General features: G+C 27.4%; 2 protein-coding genes across 3 annotated transcripts in view; one reads left to right on the top strand and one right to left on the bottom strand.

The window, feature by feature from the left end:
- LOC107446079 (putative sodium-dependent multivitamin transporter) overlaps positions 1 to 27,509 on the top strand; it is a 59,636-nt gene that overhangs the window by 16,620 nt on the left and 15,507 nt on the right. Inside the window, exons 1-2 of one of the 2 annotated variants that reach the window (XM_016060617.3) lie at positions 24,602 to 24,857; positions 26,324 to 26,694. In XM_016060617.3, coding sequence (XP_015916103.1) covers positions 26,350 to 26,694 — 345 coding nt within the window. In that variant the 5' untranslated portion in view covers positions 24,602 to 24,857; positions 26,324 to 26,349. Of the gene's footprint in view, positions 1 to 24,601; positions 24,858 to 26,323; positions 26,695 to 27,509 lie in introns of those variants that run through there. The other variant, XM_016060618.3, reaches the window with a different exon arrangement.
- LOC107446080 (cyclin-dependent kinase 20) lies at positions 11,164 to 24,360 on the bottom strand. The gene is made up of 10 exons (XM_016060619.3): positions 24,248 to 24,360; positions 22,016 to 22,203; positions 21,348 to 21,384; positions 20,504 to 20,692; positions 17,772 to 17,890; positions 17,613 to 17,675; positions 15,972 to 16,023; positions 15,770 to 15,841; positions 15,518 to 15,673; positions 11,164 to 12,782 (listed from the first exon to the last, which is right to left on the bottom strand). The coding sequence occupies exons 2-10, from the start codon at positions 22,162 to 22,164 to the stop codon at positions 12,585 to 12,587; spliced, it is 1,035 nt and encodes a 344-aa protein (XP_015916105.1). The 5' UTR covers positions 22,165 to 22,203; positions 24,248 to 24,360; the 3' UTR covers positions 11,164 to 12,584.

Genomic DNA, 27,509 nt, shown 5'->3' with positions numbered 1-27,509 from the left:
CCTTATTTTGAAGGATTTTTCTTAAAGGCTATGATTTTTAAATCTACTAGTATTAAAGATAAAGTAAATATTTCGGATAATACAAAACAAGTAAAAATCTATTTGTATTGATAAATTTTAATCAAAATAGTTAACGCATCATGAACAAAAAAAGTTTAATTTAGATTTTAAATTGGAACAGAAAAAGAAGGTTAATAATTTCCAAATCGTTAATTAAACCAGAAATAAATAAATATTTACAAAATTTGATTACTTCAAAATTCTAATGACAAATTTCTTAAAATGTCTAAAGTTTTTAAAATACATTGATATATAAAAAATAAAACAAATTATTATTAATCACATGAATCAGCAATGGTTGAGACTAGCAAAACAAAATAAAGTTTCTTTTCATGTTAAATATGTACATTTAAATATATTATATTTTTGATCTTCGTCATAATTTTAGTTAAAATAATTTATTATTATAAGTAATTTAAACTATCTCTTAACTAAAAATCATTTTAGTAGTTTTAAACATTCACATTAAATAACTAAGTTATTAAAAAATGCTTAAAATCTAAGAATATTGAAATTACCTACGAATAAATTGCTCAGTTATGCTTCTTCTATTCATAATCAATAGTTTTTTACTTATTTACTTTAATGATATGCTTGACGATGTTCTTTTCCATTTATTTATCCCTGTTTCTTATCCTTTTATGAAAGGAAACTCAAATAGCCTAATATTACTCAAAAAACAACTTTCAGAACTCGCGTTTATATATTAAGGGAGAATAAAATCAAAGTTGAGTTATTTGAAAAAAAAATTGTTTTCTTTTTTATAATTTTAGAAATCGTTTGTTGCGAGCTAAATTTGTCAATAATCGTTTGATATGATTATATCATTTCATTGACATTACAATAAGGCAGTAGTATAATAATACCAAAGAATCATATTGCTTGGCTTTTAATAGTATTTTAAGCTAAAAAAAAGGGACCAAAATAGAGAAAATAAGACCAAAACGGAAAAATAGGATTTGTGTCTGAAAAAGAAGTGCTTATTTTTTTTCTAAAAATAACTCATATTTTATTTTTTTATGCATAAAAGTTAGTATAAGCAAGGTGTTCCACCCTTTGTTTTCTTATATGGTTTGAATTTAAGCCTTAGATTAAACTCGAAGCACACAAGAGAGCAAAGGGTAGAGCACCCTACTTACTTTCTCTCTGGTGAGCATTACTGACTACAGTCATTTAGCGTAGCAAACTTTGATCAACCTGCGAATGGACCGTGGGTGCGAGGTATCGATCCTCATTAAAATGTTCTACCGTAAAGTACTCGACTTCGCAAGCAGGTAGTCGTGCTACCTAGAGCCATCAATATTGTAATGGCATGTTTTCAAATCATTCTTAGGAATGTTTCTCAGACCTCCAAATTGCCCATGATGCTGCTCTAGTGTGACGTAAATAAAATACTGCTATTATTTCTCTCTAGTAAGGAATTGGTGTTTTGCAAAAATACAGAAACAAATACCGATTTTGATGTTTTTCCTTCTTACACAAAGAAACAAGCGGAATAGTTACATAAACGGAATCGGTTGAAACACTTTCCTGGCTGCGAATATCAGTAAAAATTGAGTGAAATGTTTACATAGAAAACGAAACAGTTAAGAGACTTCGCCCAGCTCTTGTTTTGCATTGAAGAAACAGTGGTCGAAACTTTAAAAATCTCTCTAGATAAGATTATCGGGACCGCTTTCACTGATCGATCAAACGGCTTTGCTTTGCAAAATAAAGGTGCTTAGTTTAATAATAAGGTAATTTCTTTTTTCTCTTCAATTTATTGCATTTTTGACTGTGGATACTAGTATTTGAGCTGTTTTGATGAAAGCAAACGAAACAATAATCAGTTTCTTCCTTTGAGGGAAAACTATGAAAACCTACTGGCTATTTAAATTACATAGGGCTCTCAAAAAAAATTTTAAATCTGACAAACTTGTGAAAGCACTAAGCCTTGCAATTTCTGAAACATTCTATGCTAGAAAAAATTTTTATTTTAAAATTTATAGTAAAAGTACTTTATTTTTCACATTACAAGCAAGCCTTTTATTTTACCACTACTTTGGCATAACTGTAGCTACAAAACTAAAATTTTGTCAAGGAAGCTGAAAACATGAGCATTCCATAGATTACATTGACATTCAAATTTCCGTAATGTTTATAATTACCATTATTGTTGTTGATTATTATTTTAAGAGAGAGTTGTTTCCTCAAACTTAAAAAGGTAACTTTGAGAAAACTCTAAGAACTACTACTATGTATTAATTATTTTATTACATTTACAGTGAAATTAAATCACAATTCAATTAAATATCATGTAAATAAATGCATATTTAAGCTGCGATGACTCAGTGGTCAGATGACTCGATGACTAAATGGTCATTGTAAAGAATCGGGGTTCTATATCCAGTGGCGGCATGAAGCCCTCCCACCTTCTGATCAATGGGTACCAACTTGTCTGGAAAGTAAAGGCGGTCTGCTTGTAGCTCTGACCACATTGCCGCAATCATGCCGTTGGCCTCCGTGATTCCCCTTCCCACAACGAGCTTTTGCATCATGGGCTATTTTGCGGGGATGCTTATTTTAATTGCACAAATACTATGAAACATTTTAGATGGCGACATCAAGTGAAAGTCTCAATCCAATTCAAGAAAATAATTTAAATAATGTTTATACAACGCATACTTTAGTTGTTCTAAATAGTGGCGTGCAGTGAGAGATGGCGTTCAATTAAAGATTAAGGATACCAAAACTTTAAATCTTTTACTATTTTTTAATACAAAATTAAATTTGTAATATATAAAATATTTCGTAAAAAATAAAATAGGATTTTAAAAGTTCCCTGATGAAGTTTTATAACATAAAAATTTAAATATTATTTTTATTTAAGAAAAAAAAGTTACAAATATTTTGTGAGAAACAAAAAATATCTTACTAAAGAATAATTTCCACTTTCATTATTAAAAAAAAAAAAAAAAGAATTTAAAATACGGATTTAGATCATCGTTTTTTTTAATCCAATCTCTTCTTTTAAAGAATTTCTAATCAGGAAATTTACTCTGTCATTCAAACATCTCTACTCTGCACGCCACTGGATCTAAATAAAATCATATTAATAAAAAACTGCCAAAAACTTGAAAAATTATATGTATATTGAAAAAAGGCAAAAACGTTGTAATTTACTTAATTATGTTCTAACTCAAAAATTTAACTGTTTTATATTAAAAATATGTATTTGATTTTATATTAAAAATATAATTTTATCTTCAATTATCAATTTACATTTTTCCCCCAACGGGAAAACATTATAATAATAATATAAGATCATCATTTACGTTTACTTTTGCCCAAACGAACAGTATTTCCATTTTCTTTCAAGGAAATAATTAAAATTTGTAAAAAATATCATTAACGAAACTAAAAAAATTATGTAAAAAATCTAATAAGATTATTAAAATCTGATAAAAAAGACTTTTTTCCCTAACATAACGATAATTTTAAGAGCTTTATAGAAAAATTAATGAATAATGACATAAATTGAAAACGCATAATTATTTCTTTTAATGTTATTTTTAATGGCAATGCAAAACAAAAATTAATGAGCTTTCTACAGTTTATTTCGTTTTATATGCGTTTATTTGCAAATCAATGCGAAATACGGGCAACTAAAGTCGCAAGATCAGGGCCGACATTAATATTGAATCTACGTTTCATTTTATGTTTACTAAGTGTCGTCACTGCAGGGGTCATAAAAGGAGATTCAAAACATCTATTTATCGATTTTACTTAAAATATTTTCGAAAGAATCAGATAACTAAACGGGGCAAATGTTACATTCTGCAAATGTAGAATAGATTCCAATTGATGATAACTGAGAAGGTATGTTTTTCTTTGTCATTTTATGCTGAAATAATTGGTTATTTATGTGTCGATGTGCTACCGCTGAAGTATAGAAACTAACTAATCTATGTATTATATATCTGATTAGCAGTTTAACTAGAGTGATCTGTTTAATTGCCAAAAATTGTTCACTTTCACAAATTACCAGGACAATCTTCAAATTACCTAGATAATCTGCATATTGTTTCTAATGCCACTTGCCAAACGGGCAAGCCTGTTTGGTGATACCGAGCAAATTTAAGGCAGAGTGTGCGTTTCTTGTTTTTTCAGTGGCGCTATCTTAGGGCTANCACCCATATGTCACACCAGTTTACGGGACGGACCCATTCATACATCCATTCATTCATCCACAGATCGTAATTTTGACCTGAATCAGAGAACGATCGATCTACAATCCAGTACCTCCAGAGGTATTGATTTGTTATGGGAACATAGAAGACTTTTGTGACTCGACAGATTTAACGTGCATCAGTCGCTTTACTACACGGGAAGTCTTCGGCCGGCGGGGTTCGAACCCACGAACTCTCGGACATGGGCCCACAGCGCCCTATCGACCACGCTATCCCGGCCTGTATCTGCATATTACCAATTGGCTCTCGTAAAAGTGAGAATAAAATTTTTGATCGAACAACAGCAACGTTTCCGTACGCTTAAATTAAAATTATGTTATTTTTAGTAATGTTTATTTTAAATATTTATTTTTCAATGTCTGAAAAAAAAATCCAGTTACTACAAACAAACAATCAACACATTAGTCTTTGACATTAATTAGCAAACACTCATCAATCTCTTGAAAAAATATAATAAAAAGAATAAAACGGTTTAAAATATTATTACAATTGAGGAAATTAACATTATGCCAGTTATATTTTCATTATTTAAGGACTCAAGTCAATAAATATAATGAAACAATCAACTAATTAGTTGATAGAATGACAGATTTCAACTTAAACGATACGAAAACCGTAAATGCAAGCATTACCTAAGTAAACTGCAGAAAATCACTTTAACGGATTAACCTAGTTAATCGGCACAATAACTGGGTAATGTGCATATTAAGACTTTCGAGCTAGAAGATGCATAAAACAATGGAATGCCTTGAATGTAGAGTTAAATAGTACAAGGGCCGGAATCGGCTACGGCTGTGTTGCTTTTAACTTCAATACTAAGTTCTTAATGTAGCGAAAGTAAGCGGTGTTATAAACTAAGTCTGATCAGGAAGGAGAAAAAAAGGAAGAAAGCACGACTTGGGTGTTTCGGGATAGGTGAGACAATGGTATCTGGTTTGAAATGTTATTAAAAATATGGATCGAGTATAATGCTGGTCGATAGTGAGTCAGTTACCGAAGATATATTTTTAATGTATTTGTGTTAATTTAGAGTTTAGACCATTAAAACATAACAAACTTTAAGCTAGCTGTCGATGATTTCAATTTTATAAAACCGAATTGTAGTGGAATTTGCAAAAATTTTAGTAGCATGTATTGTCAGGTTAAGAAAATTATTTCGCCTGACTTCAATAACTTATGATTTGATTTTCACGTAATAAGATATAATTTTAGTGGTGTAGTGTAATGATAAATGTACGTCTTGAATATGTTTATTGTTTAGTACTAATTATTGAAGAAAGTAGTTATTTTATTTTACAACTGGTACTGAACAGGGACCCACTTTTGAGGTTACGACTATCAATGTTCAATTCCGTAGGCTTGTAATTTTGAGCCCAACCCAGATGACAAGGAAACTCCTGGATCAAGCATTGAAACATACTAGCCTTAGGGGAAAACTTTTTGCTGGGGCTGACCTGCATTTGCGATACAAGGAGAGGAAAAGCACAAAAACCTCCCACGGTTAGCGTGATAGGTTGGGGAATCTAACCCATGATCCACAACCACTGAGGGTATTTTTATATTAGCACTGTGGTCGATGCGATCCTGGAACAGAATTCGTCAATGCTGGGATTCGAACCCCAGTCACCTCATTCGAAGCGAGAGCTCTATGCCCTCAACTACCAGAACTCGATGCAGCTAGTTAATGCAGGGGTCCCCAACCTTTTTGTACCTAAGAACAAATACCAGAATATCTGTTGAATGGCGGACACCATTTATTTTTTCAAGATAAATTTATAGTTGGTAGACATAGGTAATAATACAAACACTACATATAATGCACACAAAATTTAATTTTAAAAGTTAATTTAACATATGAATATAATTATTATTAATATTCTTGTGTAAAATAAATGATTACTGAATTGCTTGTAAATCATACGAACTATAAAAATTATTTATAAAATAACAGTCAATGTGATCTTTGTCATTGCATTTCACTGGCCATCGCTTCATAACTGGGAGAACATGATGAAATTCCTACTTACAAGCAATCGTCAAGGTGTTCATCTGTAAATCGGGATCTATATTTTGAATTCATTGTCGAAAACAATGATTGCCACAAGTATGTGAAACCACAAACCTACTTTATTTTAAATAGAAAATTATTTCTGTCAACTATATTCCAGAATTTCTCATCTGATATAATCGTTTTGAGGATAATGTCATTCTGAAGATCCAAAATTTCTATCTCCACTTCTCGCCTAACTTGAAGACATTCTGAAATGCATGTTGCTATTTCGGTTAAAGTATATTTGATGGTAAAAGGATTTACAGAAAAGGTGACCATAGGCTCGATGATATTAAATTGTTAAAAACGATTTTCTAATTGATCTTGAAGCAATTGGAGGTTGATGACAAATGTTAATAAGACAATTTCACTGTCCCCTATCATTTTTTTCATGTTTGGAAAATGCAAAAGAGACTTTATTTTCAATTATATTATTTAGTTTTTTTCAATTATGTCTGTTACGAAAGACAAATCTCCTAGCCAGAGAGGATCTGTTAGCTAGTTCCAAAAATATTTGATTTTTGGCTGCAAGATAATTTTTTATTTCTTCGATTAAATGAATAACTCTATCAAGTACTTTGTCTTTACTGAGCCAGCGTACTTCAGTATGTAAAATGAAGTCAGCATCATCAGGATTTTGTAACAGTGCCGTGAAAAGTCGAAGTTGCAAAGGAGCTGCTAGAATTAAGTTAACTATTTCGGTAATAATTTTCATTACGTGTAACAATTGTAGTAATTTACCGCATTAATTTGGTGCCCGCGGGCATAGGGTTGGGGATCCCCGAGTTAATGGATGCACACACACCCGGTCTATGCGTGTCATGTGCATGGCGTACTAATTTTTGATAGTCTCTAATGTATGCATGCCTAAGGAGGTTGTCACAACCTTCCATAATTTTAAGATTAAATTGGTAGGGCATTTCCACCTACAGCTCTTCTACTAAGCAGCATTAAGTTCTATGGGACTCACTCTATATTAGAAACGGCGAAATGAAAAATGGGAACCTAATGACGGGCGCAGCTTGAAATGGTATCTCGTTCTTCCCAAATCAAGGATTTTGGATGTCTCTAAAGAGCTGCATGGTAACTTCACCAGAGGTCTCTTTGGAGTAATGAAAACTATACAGAAATATCGTGAGCGCTTCTACTGGAACAAGTCAAGAAACGACGTATAGAAGCGGTGACGATCTTGTGATAGCTGTGTGGTTCGAAAAGAATCAAAGAAACGTAGAAGTGACAGATTGCATCACTATTATGTAGGAGCACCATTTGAGCATTTCGCACTTGACATCTTCAGTCCTCTACCTCGATCTTCAAATAGCAACAATCTTAGTTGTCATGGATTATTTTGCAAAGTGACCCGAAGCGTCTCCTATACCTGAACAAGAAGCAACTGCAGTAGCGAAGGTCTTGGTATAGCCATGGATATTCAGATTTGGCACATCTTTTTCAAATTCATTCAGACCAAGGAACGAATCTTACCTCGACTGTTTTTAAAGAACTATGCAAAATTTTTAAAATAGACACGACTCAGAAAACGTTCTGACATTCTCAATTGGACGGCATGGTTGAGAAGTTCAACCAAAACATTCTGAGTAACCTCACACTTCTTGTGTCAAGGAATCAACAAGATTGAACTTAAAACTACCGTTGTTCCTGCTTGTATAGCGCAAAGCTGCCCAGTAATTTACTGGATATACATTATATCAGTAACTGCTTGGACAAAAACTTCGTCTCCCTAAAGATCTTTATTCTATTGCGCCTGATGTACCTTCGTCGTCAAAAGAGTACCGTAGAGAATTCCAGGTACGTTTGGAAAACGTTTACAACTTTCCTCGTGAACGGATCAACATGATGGCAGAGAGAATGAAGATGATGTGTGACATCTAAGTGACGGATCACATGTTCCAGGAATGTAACAAAGACTGGCTGTGGAACCTGATTCGACAAAAATGGCTTTCTTTTAAGTTACAACCTAATTGGGATGGTCCGTTTGTCGTCAAAAGACTGGATTACGTCGTGGTTTAAATCAGGAAGTCATCATCTTCAAAACCAAAGGTCATGAAAGGATAAACCAAACCATCATGTATAATTGGCTAGATCCTTATCATGGTATAAAATAAATTTCTATACCATGGTTTTTTCTATTGTGTATAATGTAAAATTATTTCATATTTCTTATGAGTTTATAATTTTTATCTGAGTAATATCATGTGCTACGTAATGTTTTTAATCAACATTTATGTAATGTTAAATTTTATAATGTAGTTCATTACTCCATTACCATTTGTCTCCTATTCGGGGATCGTACTGCTAGGATATGCAGTCCTTGATAGGAGGGCAATGTTAAAATTTTTTAAATATTTGCATAATTTTGTGAATATTCTTCGTTTATGAGACTAAATATCTCACCGAACTCGAAATACTCAGATTAATAAGACAGTTTGCTAAAAAAAAAAAAAAATCACATGTAATTCTAACGTAATATACTGAGAAAAAGGATAACTTTTTTGGAAGTTTCTGCTAACAAAATTTGACGTTTTAAGGACTGTTTTATTCGTCTCCAATCAAACAAACCCCAGTGCTCGGTACACTATCTTTTGAGAAAAAATAAATAAATCCATTTTTAGCTTAAAAATTCGTGTTTCCAGTACCTGCCAAAATGAATAGATCTAAATTCCAGCGCTTAAATTTGTATTGCAAATTATAAACTGCAACGCACCGCTTTAATGTAGAAAATTATTGTAAAAATTGCAAAATTCAAGAATATTGCGGAGAATGAAAATATTATTGAAAAATTCTTAAAAAAAACTCTCATTATTTTATTCAATCCATAACTTTCGAGAGGGAATTTGTATTGATCCAAATAATTTTGAAAATTTGATAAATTTACAAAATTTCAATATTTTTTGAAAATATTCAAGGCTTTTGCATAAAATGAAGATTGTATATTAGTAATCCGAAAAAACCCACGAGTTCTATATTAGACCTTATACAACTTTTGGTGTATATGGTCTAATATAGAACTCGGTAGTAGTGTTTTTAATTATTGAAAACTTCTATTCTCTCCACCTTATTGACTACATGGAAATCCTGTTTTTCACCAAAAGCAATCTCTCTCAATCATTTTAAAAAGAGGCTTTTCATTACACTGCCTTAAGAAGTTCAATTTTTAAAGATATGATACCTTTTGAGTTTGCCTTACTTGAGTTAATTTTTTTTTAAAAATTAAGATTCCAGACAAAAAAAAATAAATAAATAAATAAACGCTAAAATCACAAAATAGCAGATCTGAAAAAAAAAAGGCTGCAAGAAATAGATACACATTTCAGGACACCACATTTTCGAACACTGACTCACTCTTTTTAGTTAGCTTTGCATAAAATTCATATTTGAATTTATAGTTTTGTCTTAGTTTAAGTTTGGGCTAGTTTAATTTTACATTAGGTTATAGTTTCGTTTAAGGTATTGCAGCTGAGCTTTCGACCGGTGGTCAGTAAAACCATACAGAAAAAAGAAATCACATGGTTATTTGAAAATGAACGTAATTTTACCCTATTGCTATAAGTGGCGGCAATAATTAAGCAATCCTTAACAACAATTAATCCATTTTCACCAAGCATTGCCTCTTGACAACAGATTTCTTGTAAATAGAACAGACATCTCAATGCTCGCCCTCCCCCGTTACCATGGTTTGGCAAATCCAACTTTTTGTGCAGTACGTTTCAATAAGAAGCTGGAATATACAAATATACTTGTGTAGGGAAAAAACAAGATTTGCCGAGACCCTGGTAACGGAGAAGTGAAATAGTGTAGAGAGTGGGAAAATTGCGATTCAATTAAATGTTTTTCAATTTAAATGTTTATTATTTGAATTTAAAACATAAATGTGATATTTAAATTGCTATTTTCTTTCATGTTGTATTTAATAATTTAAACCTATTTACTACTGACAAAAAATTAGAAGAAAAAATTTAACTTATAAAATTTTTCAATTTGAATTTCCATTTTGACTTTTTGATTTGAATTTTTATATTTTATTTCAAATTATTTTATAACATGGTTATTACTATTATTATTTATAACATAATTATTATATAATTTTCTTTTCTTTCAGGTTGTGTTTGATAATTTAAATATGTTTAACACAAGGGGGAGATTAAAAGAACAAATAAATGAAAAAGAAATAGAAAAATAATGCTTCTTTAGATTGAATTTCCATTTTGGTAGAAAAACTCACATCTGTAATTGTAATTTTATTTTGAATTTTTTTATCATAAGTAAATTAGATAAGCAAAATAAGCGATCATAACAGAATAGGTTAAATAGTTTTTAAGTGATAAAATTTAAAAAAGGATGTATATTTAAAATTTGATTTCTCAAAAATTATTCGACTGATTTTATTTAAATGTTCTATTTTGCCATTTAAAATTACAATCTTTAAAATGATTCAAAAAGTTGTATACCTGACAATTCCCATTTTTTTCCAATTAAATAAAATAATATTATTAAATAAAATAATGAAAAAATATTAATTATTAAAAAAGCTTTTTCTGCATGAATTATGTTTGAATAAACAAATTTTACAATTGGGTACAAATTGCTTAAAAAAAGTTATCAAAATATAGTGAAGTATGCAAAAAATAAAATTACCATCAAGGGGCTTTAAAACTATTAATATACCATTTCATAAAATAACCAAGAGCTTCTAATGCAACTAAATGTATATTTTTACCACAATACTCTTTTTTACCACTAATATTTCATCTTATAAATAATGCTAATAACAACGGAATCAATCAACATACATAAAATTCGAAGAAGTTTGAAATGAGCAACATTTTATTTTTATTTTCCTAGTAATAGAAATTAAAACTAACAGTATATAAAAAAATAAATTCATTTAATTTAAAACAATAACATAGTAATATAAAATCAAGACATTAAAGAAATTTAAATGATTTCTTGCAAAGCTAAAATTAAAAATAATAATAATAAACAATTATAAATATTTTCTGACATCATATTTGTTTTGAGAGACATTAGTTTATAAGGAAATTCATTTTAAAGTACGACATTCCATGATATGCCTGTTATTGTTGCGGTTATTATATTTGAGTTATTTTTTGCGGCTATTTCGAACAAACAGATTTAGATTTCAATAGATTCACACTGAACTTAAATGCAGATCAAAATAATAAATATATAGACAATTAGTTCATGAATACACTCCTGATAGCTTATAAACTATTTATCTTATCCACACAGGTTTAGTGCCATTCCATTTAAGATTTTAAAAAAAAATACATAGCAAACAATAACTCACTAGTCTGGATAGAAATGTAAGGCACGTAAATAAGGTCAAAAATAGCACTTTTCATGCAAATAAACCTTAATTATTACCCTTATAGGCTCATATAATATTTGTTCTCATTTAAATCAGCATAAAAAAAAAATAAAGGAAACAATATACATCATTTGTCTAAACAGCAATAGTTAAATGGCTTTATTTTTTTCACCACAACTTGCTGTACAAGATTGTGCAACTCTTGAGCACAGTTTTTTTCAGTTTGAACATTTTTCATGTTTTTCCTGGGTAGAATATATTTTTTTGCACGGGTTAAAACCTTTTTTGCTTATTTATAATGTATTATTCTTGGAACAGCTAACTAACAAATACAATGCTATTGATAAACTGCATATTCCCAATAATGATTATCAAGTTTGTATTTAAAAAATATCATATTTAAATTAGTTATTGTAAGTTTCATTATCATTTACTTAAATAAGACAATTAATATACACTTAATTTACTTATTACTATACACATAAATAAGTCAATGCAGAGCCAATAACATGAAATTTCTATAAGAAAAATTTGCAAAAGCATATTTTATGCGATGGTACTGCCATATTGCATAAATTTATAACACAATTTACTTATCTCTATTGGGTTTACCTATCACTCATTACTAATTTGCTTGAAAAATATATGAAATTAGAAAAGTAGAACTATTTGCAGAATAATAATTAAACTATATCACAATATTGCAAAATAATAATTCAATTACATAACAATATTGTAAAATAATAAATAAACCACATAACAATATTGCAGAAAATATTAAATTCATTTTATCATAAACTGTAACTTAATGCACTTTGAAAAATGTGGCTGTGATTATAATGTATAATATGTTTTAAACAGAAGAGAATTATAAACTTATGATAGGTAAAATTAATTATCAAGATGCTTCAACATTAAAAATTTCTTTGGACAGAATTTCATTCAAACACTTTGCAACTGAGTCAATTTTATCATTTACTTCTAGATCTGGAGATGGGATATTAGGCAAAAAACCATGTTTGTTAAGACTAGGTTTTGGTAAATCACACTCACAGCATGGTCGTGGGTATTCAAATATGTAATTATGTATCAATGCCTGTAAAGAAAAAAAAATCTTTTTAATGTAATGCTAAATTTATATTTGTTTAAAATAAGTGTTTAAAAAATATTTATATATCTTCATATATTTTTTTTAAAATGAAAAGAATTTATTTGAAATAAAATTTGTGCAAAAATTACTATATTGAGCTTTTCTCTGCAAATTTTTCGGAGAAATCCTAAAGTATATATATATATAAAAGAAAGGAATAATTTATATAGTTTGTCGTTAAGGGCTCTTTGCATTAGTGGTTTGTCATTAAAGGCTCTTTGCATATAACACCCCTGCAGTGTGTGTGGGGGTGGGGGGGGCAGAGGTTAGAAGGTGCACACTATAGAAAAAATAACATGATATGTAATAAAATATGCTTTTTTATTAGGTATTTTTTTCAATTCATTTATAAATTCATTCAATTATTCATTCATTTCAACCTGCAGTCTTCTCTGCATAGCAAAACCGGTTTATCCATGCTAATGGATAGGGGAATAGTGTATAGAAGAGAAACATTCTCCTAATTTTGCCCACTTCCTTAACCGCCAGTGGGTTAAATCTTGCAGGAGGGCAGGCACACTTAAGTCTATGCAAGCCGCTGGTTTAAAAACACAAAATGGATTCAACTTCTTCCCAGTCAATATATGGGGAGTTATATGAATGCAATTTGTTTATATATTTAGTAACTGATTAATATCTTAAAATATTTTTTTCTTCATATTCAGGAAATGTTTCATTTAATATTTTAAATATGACAAATTATTATTATTTGGCATTTAGAGCTGTAGTTATTTTTAAAATTTAAAAATACAGGGATGAGAGTAGTCAGAAAGTAAAAAAGAGGAAATCCAAGATATATATATATATACATATATATATACCCTCCAACTTATGAGGATTTTGAAAATAATTCTTTCTAGTGGTAGCGAACCAAAGTAGAAATTTTTAAAGCAAATGGATGTCTCATAAAACTTTTATCAGAACTTAAGAATCTAGCCATATGGCCTGCACTTTTATAAGTAATAGTGGACAAGTTACGCTAAAATTAATTTTTTTTAAATATTAAGACATTAATTTTGCTACCGTCTGAAAAGAAGATTTCTGAAACTACGGAAATTCCGTAGCAGTTGGAGGGTATGTATGATGTATGTTTTATGGTAGACAAAAATTGTTTGTTTCTGGAAAGTTATTCCTAAAAATGAAATCTTGTGACACCTTTTCTCCTTTGATAAAAAAAGACCGATTTTCTTAATAGAAATCGTGCTTAGGAATAGGTTAATGCACAACTTTGTCTAGCACTGCATAAAAGTTTGACGTTACTGCTGCATGTTTTATTAGGAATCTAATTTATTTAATCGCAAGAGATTCTCTTGCTTACTTGTTTTCTATCCAATGGGAATTTTCCTGATTAATTCACGAAATCGAAGTAAAAGTATATATAATAATATTCTGTCGAATAAAGTGGTACAACTTGGAAAAAGAAAATAATGAATCTATAACTTTTTTAAGTATTAGTCGGACTTTTGTTCAGTAATATTTCGAACTTAAATTTTTTAATGTGCGTAGCAATTAACTATAACCCTGACTTAACATGTTTAGTTTAAATAACCTTAACTAAAAAGCTTACAAATTTTTACTAACTAAATTTAGCTACAAAACAAAAATTCAAAAACTCGCAAATTGTCGGGAAAAGATCAGCATGGAAGAAATAATGTCATAATTTTTTGTTGCGGCAATTTTAAATAGGACATTTTTTATTGGGAAGCTTGTTGTTCTTGATTAATAAGCTAAGAACATAGTACGTACCTGTTAACCAAAACATTTTAAAATTAATTTAAACTGATTACTAGTTATGAAAATTTTGCTATACTATATTGTATTTAAGTGCATTTAAACAAATTGTTGCTCTATTTAAGAACAAATGTGTGTTTGGCTATAATAGTTTTTAAAAAAATTTTTGAATGCAGTTAAAAAAATTTACCATTAACAAAAATATTTATCTGTTCCATATTCTAAAAATTATAAAATTGTGTTGTTTATAAAATAAATGGAAAGATGAAGCTTAGATACTTCACTATTTATCAGGATNTTATTTAAAAAAACGAAACTTTTAGAGAATCGGAGTTTTTGATAAAAAGGCTGAAATTCGAGAGACAAAAAAAATCTCATCCCTGTATAAAGGTCAGCCAGTTTCATCCCAAGGAAATGATTTTTAGAGAAACTTCAGAGGGAGGAAAAGGGACTTCAACAATTTCCCTCCGCGGAAAATTAAATTCCTCATAAAACATTTTAACTTGGGCAAAAAAAATTTCAGCGGAAATTAGCGGGAAAAATGGAAAAATCTGAAAAAAAGCGGAAATCCGCGAATCCGCGGAAGAATTTCATCCCTGAAAATAAAACACTAACTTTTTAAATTTGGGCAACTAAGTTAAATTAAACATTCTTCAATGAGTAAATAGAAAAAAATATATAAATATGAATTAGTTCTTTTATAAATACTCAAACTGCATTTATATAATTCTTCGAGGATTAACATGGAAAAAGTTGAATCACTATTCTGTCTGACTGAAGGAGTTTTTCATGTGTAATAGAATAAAATTAACGTATGTGATTTTGTTAAGGTGCAGAAATAGAAATTACATTCTCACATTAAATTCAACAAAATAAAATGAGATAAATAATATGACAATAACTTATTTCAAATGCATTATTTGAACTGATTGATTGTTAACTAAAATAACCTGATCAGCTTTAATTCTTTTATCAGATGGATAAACCAAAAATTGCTGCAAGAGGTCTCTGGCAGCAATAGTAGCATCAGGAAATAATTTCTCCCATGGAATGGGATTATATTCGGGAAAAGATATTTTGTTGTAATCAGGCAGATCAACCATTTCCTATAAATAAATAAATAATTATTCAATAATGTTTGAAATTTCCAAATAATGATAATAAATCACTGTTTAAATGTTAATAAGAGAATTGGAATTTACAGGCCAAATTTCCTCAGATGGTGTTCCAAGAGTTTGAAGGACTAAGCACAATTGTTCAATATCATTTTCTCCCTGAAATAATTTGAAATTTGTAGCATTTCAAAAATGTAATTTTAAAAATGACAGATAATTCTTACTCTTTTATTCATGCATATTTTCCTATTATAAATGTTTCATTTTTAAGAAAGAACAACAAACTTACCCTAAATAAGGGAAACTTATTTAACATTTCACCAAAAATACATCCTATGGCCCTAAAAATAAATGCAAAAATATTATCCACAAAATTTACTAACACAAATTATTAATTTTTTTTTTAAAAATAATAGTCAGTTGATGATATTTATAATAAAATTTAACTAACCTCATTAAGCCTAAGCAACTGTAAAATATATAATAATTTTTTTTGAAATTTCTAAATAAAACATACATACTTACATAATAATGTGTGATAAAATTTCTCATACAATTTTCAATTTTAACAGTTATAACTGATTTATTAAACTAAATTTCAATTTCAAGTTCAAAAAACATTTTCCACAAAAACACCAAGCATTTTGGTAATATGTTACTCATAACAAAATAGACAATTACCTACACTTGAAAAATAAACATCTGTACTTGAAAAAAAAATAACCTAAGGAATACAGATTGTGAGACTTAATGTGAAGTTATAAATTAGAAGTAATTTTACTTGTTGTTAAGAATTATAACAATTTAAATAGAAAACGGTTTTTATCACTATTTTTTAAGTTTTTTCATTTTTGAAAATTTCACTGTAAATGGCAACATAATGGATTTGCATGTGGCAGCAGGTAATCTCCATCTAGCTCTTTCTACTTTTGACTAACATCAACTCAAGCACAAGCTTATAAAATAGTGATCTTATAAGGAAAAAATAAATACTCTACAAAAATGGAAAAATAGTCAATATTTAAAACAAAAATTTAAAAAAAATTCATGAAAAAGCACATTAATTTGTAATAACTTTTAAATAAATGATATTTCAAAACAAAATTCACTTTAAGTGCACAAATAAAAATGGTTTTTACAGTTTGTCAAGTTTTAACTCTTTTATAAGCTACAGATCGACCAAATATGCTATTTATTTCCAACAAGTTTAACGGTTAATAATTCTTAAACTAGTAGTTGAATATCAAATGTTTTATTCCGTTATGCAAGCTGTACTCTTTCTATCTACTTTCGTAATTTCAAGTTTCTAAGTGTTATAGATTGTGTGCAGAAAAGCAAAATGCAGTGTAAAGTGAAAAAAAAAAGTTTGCAAAAAAAGGAATGCAAAATTGCAATAACCTTCAAAAAAATTGAAATTTCGAAAAAAACAAACAAACAATCTCTGTGCTAATTTAAAATATGGCCTTTTCAGCATATCGAGCACTCTGCAATTGCATTCTTGTGCTCTGTAGAGTGACATGTAAGGTATTTTTTTCTACAAGTTTAACCAATAATAATTCTCAAATTAATTATAGAATGTAAAATTGTTTTATTTTGTCGGTCTCCCAGTAAATTGGAGAGATTCTGCTCTAGATTAAAAAATAACAATCTAGAAAAAAAAAATTTCTACAATCCAAAACAGCGGCGTGGAAATTTTTTCAAAATATATATAAAGAAAAAATTCAAACAAAAAATTAATATGTTCATTACATGGCAAATAAAAAACATTTACATAAAAAGCATATTCTAAATTAATAAAAAACTATTGCATGAAAGCTCAAGTATTGTATCAATTCAAATTATTATACTTTTAAAAAAAATCACTACTTTAAATGTGCTTAAACATAATTTAGTTTTTATAAAATTTTTAGCTAAAAAACATTAAACTAACCATAAGTCAACAGCTTCATTATATGAACGTGAACCATACAACAATTCTGGAGATCTATACCACCTGAAATAATGTAAAAAATTTTTTTTTATTTTATTTTGAACATTACATATAAATGATGTAGCATTAATTAATTTCAAGAAATTTCGTAAAAATTACCTTGTAGCTACTTGATGGCTATAATTTGTTCTTCCTTTATTATATAAATCAGCTTGACCAAAATCAGCAATTTTTAAATGACCCGAAAATGAAACTAATAAATTTGCTGGCTTTAAATCCTACAAGAGCAATTAGGTTTAGAACAAAATTGAAAAAAAAATTAATAAAAAAGTAATTTGATTAAAAAGAAACTCATAAAAATTTGAATGAAAAAAGACAGAAGAAAAATGAAAATTTGAACTAACAACAAAAGTGTTTATCTATAAAATCTGCATTGAAACAAAATTAACCTTAAATTAAAGAGCATGGTTGAAAACCTAGGATATGGTAAAAATTTGCCTTTTTTTGCTGGCCTTGAGGTAAAATATGCATTCTTAAAGTCTTAGTTAATTTATTTATAAAAAATATATTTTTTTAGCTCCCTTGGTTCGTCATTCAGCAGTTAAGCCTTCTACCGAGGGTTCAAACCCCAGCTAAGACATTTAATTTATGTTTCTATATTTCTGATCTAACAAAATCGATAACTTTTTAGCACCTACGTTTTATTCAATATAAAAATTATTACATTTTAATGAAATTTTTTTTTCACAAAATCTAAACTTTTAGAATAAAAAAATTTATAGAAATTATAATAATAAAAATTATTTAATTAAAAATTATATTATTTTTATTTGTAATTAAAATATATAAATTATTTAATAAAACTTATTTCTTATTTAATAATTAAGTTTTTTTGTCTTTAACTGAATTTCTTTTTCTTTGTAACAAAAATTTTTAGGTTTTTACTAAATTTAATTTTAAAAATATAAACAAATTGTATCATAGATCTTGTTAAAAAAAATAGAAAAAAGGAATAAATTGAAATGAATTATTTATTACCAAAAAAGAAGATTATGTCATTGAAAATATGAATTTTTGTTTACCAACAAAATTTGTATTTCGATTGTATTAATATACATAATTTTTTAACAAGAAATATAATGTAATTTTACTTGATTAAATTAAAAAAATATTATTTCAGAATAAAAAAATTTCAGTGAGTTAAATTAAAAACATTTTAATTACATTTTCTTATTAAAATTATTCATATGTTTTAATTAAAAAAATAAACATCTACAATTTTATTGTTTCAAAAGTTCGAGTTTTGTAAAAATTAATTTAAATTAAAAAATACTAATTTTATTATTGAATAAAACATACTAAATAGTTATCAATCTTGTTAGATCTCAATTATAGAAATATAAATCATACATCTCAGCTGGGATTAAAACCTCCAATCTCTCAGTTAGAAGGTGGATAGCTTAACTTTTATGCCACAAATCCTTGTTAGCTAAAATGTTTTATTCTTTTAAAAGTAAATGGACTAAAACTGTAAGAGAGCATATTTATCACTAGGGGCAGCAGTAGCAGCAAATTTTCATTCTATCCAAGCTTTTCAAACATGCTATTTAATTCACGCTTAAATTTGCTTCAATACAGATTTAACCTATGCACACTTTCCTTGTAAATAATACTAACTAACTGATTTAATATTTCATACATTATGAAACTTTTGTAATTATTAAAAAAATAATTATGTTTATGTGCTTGCATATTGCAAAGTTCTTTTAAATGAAGCCAAGTATAATCCAAAATGTTTCAAAGAAAAAAAAAAATCTCTTTTAACATAATATTTTTTCTGTTAAAAATCTGTTGTAAATAACAGTTTATTTATAGCATGATTAGTAAAAAGTACAACTGAAATGGACATATTATAGTTTTGGTCTTATAAAAAGAACCTTCCTCAGTGTCTATACACAAATGATGATAGAGAAGTAAAAAGACAAACAAGTTCAAAGTGGTCTATCCAATAGGGACAGAGAAACAAATTTGAACAAGATAATAAAGAAGGGAGATAAGAAACAGGTGTGAGGGGATTATTCCCTTATAATCATTTGGTGTTTAGACATTGAGAAAGTTTCTTATTTGTGAAATGAAAACTACTGTGCGTTCATTTCTCTATTTTCATTTATGCTTTAAATTTTTATTTATTATTATTATTTTTTTTTGCTTTAGTCTACATAGCACTCAAATATATCCTATCCTTTTTGAATGATCTGTATGTTACATAACTTAGTAATTAGTTACGAAAAGTTTAAATTTAAAGGGATAGAATTTAAAAAGTAAAGGATGCCAGGGAAAAAGAAGAAAAAAAAAAGATAAACAGAGAAAAATAGCTTTTCCTCAAACATAATATTGAAATATTTTGAAAATGATCTAATTAAATTACTGCGAGCTTAAAACACAATTTCTTTTGTATGTAAATTGGGAGCGACATTTTAAAATGCTCTTAATTTATGAAGTTTTACCAATCACAATTTACATCAATAGAGAAAAAGAAATTTACTCAGTATCCTTGTAGAGATATACCTATATGTAAATTTTTTTCTTTAATAATGAAATTTAATGAAAAGAATAATTTTGTGAAAAAATTGTATTTTCAGTTGTATAAATCTTCTTTTTATTATTATGGCAAAATACAAAACTAATTTTTGAATTGATGGCTTTTGTTACTTTTTTAAATCTATTCTAAAAGCTTGCTCTTCCAACTCAGAAATACTAGATATAATATACAAATATAAAGAACAAGTAAATTACAGTGACTATATAACATTTAATTCTATCGGAAGCACAACTATTTAACCATTTAATTAATTTTTTAAAAAATGTTTTAATGTATAAGTATATCTCACCCTGTGCATGATTCCTAAATTATGACAATATGCAACTCCACTTAAAATCATTATAAGATAAGCTTTAATTTGAGAATCTGTGAGAGGATTTTCAGTGTCTCTCAATAATATAGAAAGATCAGTAGGCATATATTCAAAAACTAGTACTACACCAGCCCCATAAGAAAAGACATCATGTAGTTTAACAACCTATTGAAAATAAAAAGTAATTTCACATATATTATATTATTTGTGCATAAGTTATGATTATTTCCTTTTAAAGTAAGAGCAAAGTATCAGTCAAAAATTTTTTTATAAGATACAAGTTGAGTATAGTTGAATTATTTTATAGCTTAAAAATTTTTTGCTGTAAAATATTTTGTCCAAAAGGGGAAAAGAATATTACTATTCAGATTGCATAAATAAAGAAATAAAATTTAAAATTGATAATTAGATGCCTTTTAAAAACAATGTATGTAAAATTTTAAATTCTTAGTTGTTTAAAAAATCTTATAAGGAGAAATATAATTTTATATTACAATTTGAAAAGGTAAATTTATTTGCGAATATATATTTATTCAATAACTGTTTTCTTACCTTATAAATGAAATGAATATCAAATTTTGTAAGTTTTATTTTGGATTGGAAAATAAAATAATAAATCATTTTATAAAGTACCTGCTATGAAATGTTGCACAAGTTTATTTGTTTATCTAATTTTCAATTAAATTTTTTTTTTTGAAATCAGTTATCTATTATATCAATAATTTATTAACAGGTTTTTAAAACTTAAATTTATAAAGTAATCAATAATATAAAAGTAATGATACAATATTACAGCATACAAAAAATAATTCATACTTACATTTTTATTATTGATTTGCTGTAAGGCTTTCACTTCTCTGAAAAATTAAAACAAATGTTTCAGAAATCAACATGTATATAATCAACATAATATAATTATTTAAGTTTTAAAAAATAAAGAGCGAGAATAAAAAAAAAATCAATGCACATCTATCCTGATCCAATGTAACATTGTATATCCAATAAAACAATGTAAAAAAGCAATTTTTAGAGAACTATGGCTTGATTTTTATTAATGAGGTATTTGGTCTAGAATAAAAAAAAATGAAAAATAAATAAATGAAAATTGAAATGAATTTTAAAGAAAGAGTCCAGATTGAGTAAATCATTTCTGTACTTGCAATTATTTTACCTTCAATGAACCTTATACTACTAAGAAGCCCTGTAATATTTCAAACAGAGAAAGCTAATAAACCGATATATCAATGTTTACACTAAAGCAACATTTATGGTAAAAAACATAAACAATAGAAAACAACAAAAATTTATTAACTTTATGAAAATTCTAAAATCAATGTTGGAAAAAACAAAAAATTATAAATAAAACAACATAATTTAGCTATAATGTCAGTATAAATTTAGAGGTACAAATAAATTAACATAATTTAGCAAGATTATAAATTAGATAATACTCTTATTCTATGTCTTCAACATAACTTTTATACATACCGAAGAGTTACACATGGTATACCATCATCAAGGCATTTTAACGGAATCTTCTTCAAGGCAAAAGTTTCATCCGATTCTTTATGTTTTGCTTTCAAAACAATACCATGAGCACCTTCACCGATTCGACCAATTACAGAATAAAATTCCATAACTTAATCATCTATAAAGTTAATATTCGAAATCCTATTCTAAAAGAAAAATTAAGATATTAGAATTAGATAGTTATAATTTGTACCTTATTTACATACTTTCTTTATATTCAACTATTATTTTAATAAATTGTCTTAAATCAATTAATAGTACAGTTATAGTTGATTTAGGAATGTTAAAAAAAAAAAAAAAAACATTTTTTTGGTAATGTTTTTACTATACTGCAGTCAGTTGAGTCTAGGGCAGTAGAAATAGTACAGAAAAAAATCTTTATTACTTTCACTATAGAAAATTAGGTACAAAATTAATAAAGTAAAAGCTTAATTTTCCGCAGTCTAAAATTTAAATTAATAGCTTGCAATACTATTAAAAAATTAGTTGTTTGACTAAATAAAGAGTTAGGTTAAAAGGCTGTCATTCACATATATTAAAAAGTTTTCAGATGAAGACACATACATCTCTTTTGTGGCGGTTATTATTTATTATGTCAGGTTATTTACTTTCAGATTTTTTGACACTTAACAGACCTTTTTTTCTCCACAGTAAACTTGTGAGGTATAAAAATTATAATTACAGTTGTGATTTACTATTCATATATAACAGTGGTTATCAACAGGAGGCCTGCAAAGCCTTTTTTTATGGCCAGCGAACTAATATATTAGTTGTCATTTCTTGCGGACAATTTTCGTAAAAAATCTACACGGGTTTAAAATACTGTTCCTTCATTAAAAAACCCCTAATTTTTTTGTTTCTGTGAAATTTAACATACCAACGGCGCAAATTTTTTTTCTTCTTAGGTTTTGCATCTCAGAAATATTTATTCAAATACAAAAATAATTGTGTATGTTGCTTAATAATCTACTGCTAATTTCAATTTATAATTCAAGTTTCGTACAACTTGATAAAAATCTGACAGTAATATTTAATGTTCCTTCAAACATAAAAGAGTTCTATATAAAATTTTGATAAAGTTGCAGCTCGCTTCTTAACTGGTGTTTTTCATTGCAGCCCCCTGCCTCATGTAAGTTAGAAATCCCTGATATATAACATCAGAAGTAACAGTAATGAAAGGGCATATGCTTTTCAATCTAGGAAAATAAATGGTTTAGTGATTAAAAAATTAATAAATTACATTTACTTTGTAAAGGAAGGGTAAGTGGAGGATTTTAATTCTAGAACTCTAACACTTGCACGGTGACATAAAAGAAATTTTTTTAAAAACTAAAGTACCTACTAAAGGAATTTTTTTTTAAACTTTAAAATTTTTCAATTCTATTTCAAATTTTATTCCTAATTCTTTATCCAAAGCTTCGCAAAGTCAAGCCATGACTCTTATGACTTTATTAAGAAGTTATCACAATACATAATCTGAAGTCAAATAACAATCTCTTTTCAGAAAATATTTGTATTACCTGTTGCTTAATATCCAAATTACTAATATAACATCCTTATAATAAAGAACAAAAATATATAAATTATAATTGACGTAAGAGATGACTGGCATTTCGGATTTAAAAAGTCTTAAAAAATACTTATCTGTTTCAGAAAGTAATAAAAAGCTTATTCTTAAAAGTACCTTTATTGTTATATAAGGTACACATAGCCATAACAATAACAGAACCTATAATTATATCAAATGAAGCATTACTAGCATCAATAACTTGAAAGTCCTTTAAAATAGAAAAATACTAAACATACTTATTAGCTATAGTATAGTTTTCTCACTTTTTCTCTTTTTTTTAAAAATATCTTTTACTACTAATATAGCTTTACTGAAACATATAATTTTCTTATTAAAAATACAAAATCTAAAATGCAAAAAGTGTTTTACACTTTGTAATACACTATCTAAACAAATATTTTTACTAATTTCTGAGAAATCTGTAACATTGCGTATAAAACAAAAACTTTATAAAAATGGGAAAAGCAATCCTGAATATTAGTAACGTAATTAAAAAGAAATCTACATGTCAAACAAGAAAACATTTTACACAATTTAAAATGGTCAAAGAAAAAAGAAGGGGATATTTTCATAATCTTAAAGATTTCATTTAAAATCGAATGGAGTAAATAAAAATTTACCAATTGCAAACAAAGATGACATAAATAGAATAAAATAAGTAAAAGGAGTTTAGGTTTTTTGTTTTGGTAACCATAGTAACTACGGTTGACGGTTTACATTTGAAGGGTTATTCCCACTGCATGTCATTCAGACATGCAGTGGGAATTTTGTTGAAAATCGCAATTTTGTTTTTGTACACGTGGATTAAAATTTCGTGTATGTGAAAAAAATCGCATGTGAATTAGAACCAGATTGGTGGAAAAATCTTTATCCGTAAAAAACTCGCCAATCAATCTTTTGAATTTTTTCGCTTGCGAAAATTTGTACTTAGTATGAATAGCCTTTAAATTAACTTTTAAAACTCTTAATTAATCGTAATCATCAAGAAAGTTCAATCGGTAGCAGACGGCTTTTTTAGTTCCGTTCTACTGGATTTCGAATTTAATTCAAAAATTATTGCGGAAATGGCAAACAAATTTATGCTGTGTGATATTTATAACTTAATTGTTTTATAATCGCTATATTTAGTAAGCTGCTTAGAAAACTTTTCCTCGCAGAAATGTTAAAATGAAGCAGTTTTGTGTAAACTTATTCTAACTTTTCTACTTCAGAGGTCAAGGGACTACATTGGTACAAACAGTTATTTATTTTTTATTATTGCTCTCTGAAGTATTTTGTGTCTGTTTCTATTATGTGATTATTAATTTTATTCATTTTATGCATCTATTTATTTACAAGAAATTAAATAAGCCGGAAATAATTAGGTTACCCAAGATCACATGGACCATTATTAAATCTGTTAAAACTAAATTTTTAATATTTAGCTCATTATTTTTCTAATAATTAATACCATGTAATGTATTGCATTAGAGAATTACAGTTTTAATACAGTAGTTTTTCAGTACAGGCTTTCTTTAATGATCTCAATTTCCGAAGCATAAATCTTTTAGTATACATTTACAAAAAGTATTTTTATTGTTAGTTTTTGTGTTTTTACGACCTCTCTCGCATTTTTTTTCCTTCGGAGATCAATTTTATATTACCTATTACAGTTCTAGGCTATTACTTATTAATGATCAGTGTTTGTTGGCTCATGTTTCTCCCAATAACATTATGCAAACAAATTTATGAGAATGTTAAAATAAAAAGAAGAATTTATTAAGAAATCGTCTATTTTTTTGTTAAAACTTTTCTGCGCTTTTAGATTTTTTTAAAAACTGAGTTTTGTGTTTCTCTGTTTTAAATGCATTCATTGTGAATCACTAATAGTGAGTTCTTTGTTCTCTGAATAATTAATTAATGTTTTGAATGTTGGTTAACTTTATACCGCTATATATATTATCAAGTTTCTTATAATTAATATTTAATCAGCATCAACTCTAGGGTATACTTTTCTCCTAATCAAATACCCATTTTTTGATATAGAAATTGTTGATATTACTTTTTTAAATGTTGATAAGGTAAACTGCCAACAATGTTGAAAGTATAATAAAATCCTGTTTGAATTAAATTGAATAAGAATTCTATATTTTGTTGACTAAATAAATTATACACTTCTTAATTGAGATTATTTACATAAAAAGAAACAAGAAATGTAAAATAATTATACATTCAAATAGATAAATGCATTTATAATAATAACAGATAAGTTTGTAAAAAACTATTTTTATAACATACATTTTTAAGATGTTATTTTAAGCAAGCAGTCATTTAAAGTTTTGTTGTAAATATTTATAATATGCTTTTGTATGTTATTATTTGTAGTATTTTGTATACTTGTATTTATACAAGTATCTAATTTTAATTTCTATTTTTAAACTAATATCTCTGTCAGTAATACAACTGCAATTAGCAATTTTTTTTAAGAAATATATTACTAGTCTGTATAATACAGAAATTATTTATCTGATCTGATTAAAAAGTATTCAAGCTATTTCACAAGACTATTATTTTATGCTTTAATCCTATTTTGTTTGTAAAAATAAATAAATAAATATATATAAAATTTCTTTATCGTCTTTTTCACTTGAGAAAGTTTAATTTTTTACAATGCACTCATTATTAATTTATTTTTTATGTGTTTTTTGTTGCTTTAGGTGCATAAGTTTCTTTAGAAAAAGTCATGGAGTATTCTGCTGGATCCTTTACACTGTTTGATTATGCTATATTAATATTGATGCTAGCATTTTCTGCAAGCATTGGCATTTATTATCGCTTCTCTGGTGGACGTCAGAAAACTAACAAGGAATATTTTCTTGCCAACAAAGACATGCCCATTACTCCTGTAGCATTTTCCTTGATGGCTAGTTTTATGTCAGCTGTCACAATTCTTGGTGTTGCTTCAGAAAATTATATGAATGGAACTCAATTTGTTATTATAAACATAGCGTACATTATTGGAACACCCATAGCAGCATTTATTTTTCTACCCGTGTTTTTTCAGATGCAAGCTACTAGTGCATTTGAAGTAAGCTTTCATTTCAAATGTATGATTTCAAATTTAGTTCTTTTTACTGGTCATTTTTTAAAAAAATAATGTGTGTTATTTTTAATTATGAAACTTTGGAAATCATTATATTACTCTGTGGAAAAAAATTTAGCTTTTGAGGGTCACAAAGAGTTCAGTTTTTAAATCAATTGATCATAACTTACTTAATCCTATTGTTGAAAGCTTAAGAATAAATCAGCTTCACTTAAAAATTAAAAGACAAAGTATGTGTGCAATATTTTGCAATTGAAAAGCAATAAGTATTGCATGCTTTAGCTTCTTAAAAATATTAAATTTTATCTAGTTTTTAAATTTTTCTTAGGAAAAAATAATTTTACCTATTTTTCTGTATATTAATTACCTTTTTAATTTTTAAATAAATATTTGAATCACATTTATTTTGAAATTTTTTACTTATTTATTGGTGAGTAGTACTGCATGGGCCATAGCCTTCTCCAGGCAGGCATCTGCTTAATGTTTCTTGTAACCATACACTAAATATTTTATTGTAGCCATTATGTCGCAATTACATTATTTTTAAATACATTAAATTCAATATTTCAGAACTCCTTCATAGAAATCAATTTTATTATTAATTTTCATATAGAAGTTATGTTCTGACTCTTATACTTCAGAACTAGATTAACTGATTTCTTAAAAATAATTTTTAGTAATTAACAAAACTTTCATAACATATCAGTGCGTACATAGTGAACCCTATTTCCATAATTAGTTATGCATATGCGATATGCTTGCTTGTATCATTGATTTGTTTAATTATTGAAATCTAAGAG

The sequence above is a fragment of the Parasteatoda tepidariorum genome, chromosome 1, assembly GCF_043381705.1.
Source record: "Parasteatoda tepidariorum isolate YZ-2023 chromosome 1, CAS_Ptep_4.0, whole genome shotgun sequence".
Taxonomy (NCBI): Eukaryota; Metazoa; Arthropoda; class Arachnida; order Araneae; family Theridiidae; genus Parasteatoda; species Parasteatoda tepidariorum.
This window is presented reverse-complemented; position numbering and strand designations above follow the sequence as displayed.

Excerpts from the sequence above, each read along its gene's own strand:
- LOC107446080 (XM_016060619.3), bottom strand. The coding sequence starts at position 22,164 with ATGGAATTTTATTCTGTAATTGGTCGAATCGGTGAAGGTGCTCATGGT. Across the intron at positions 17,676-17,771 it reads AGCCATCAAGTAGCTACAAG|GTGGTATAGATCTCCAGAAT; the intron begins GTAATTTTTACG and ends ACATTATTTCAG. Across the intron at positions 15,842-15,971 it reads ATAAGTTTCCCTTATTTAGG|GGAGAAAATGATATTGAACA; the intron begins GTAAGTTTGTTG and ends AAATTATTTCAG.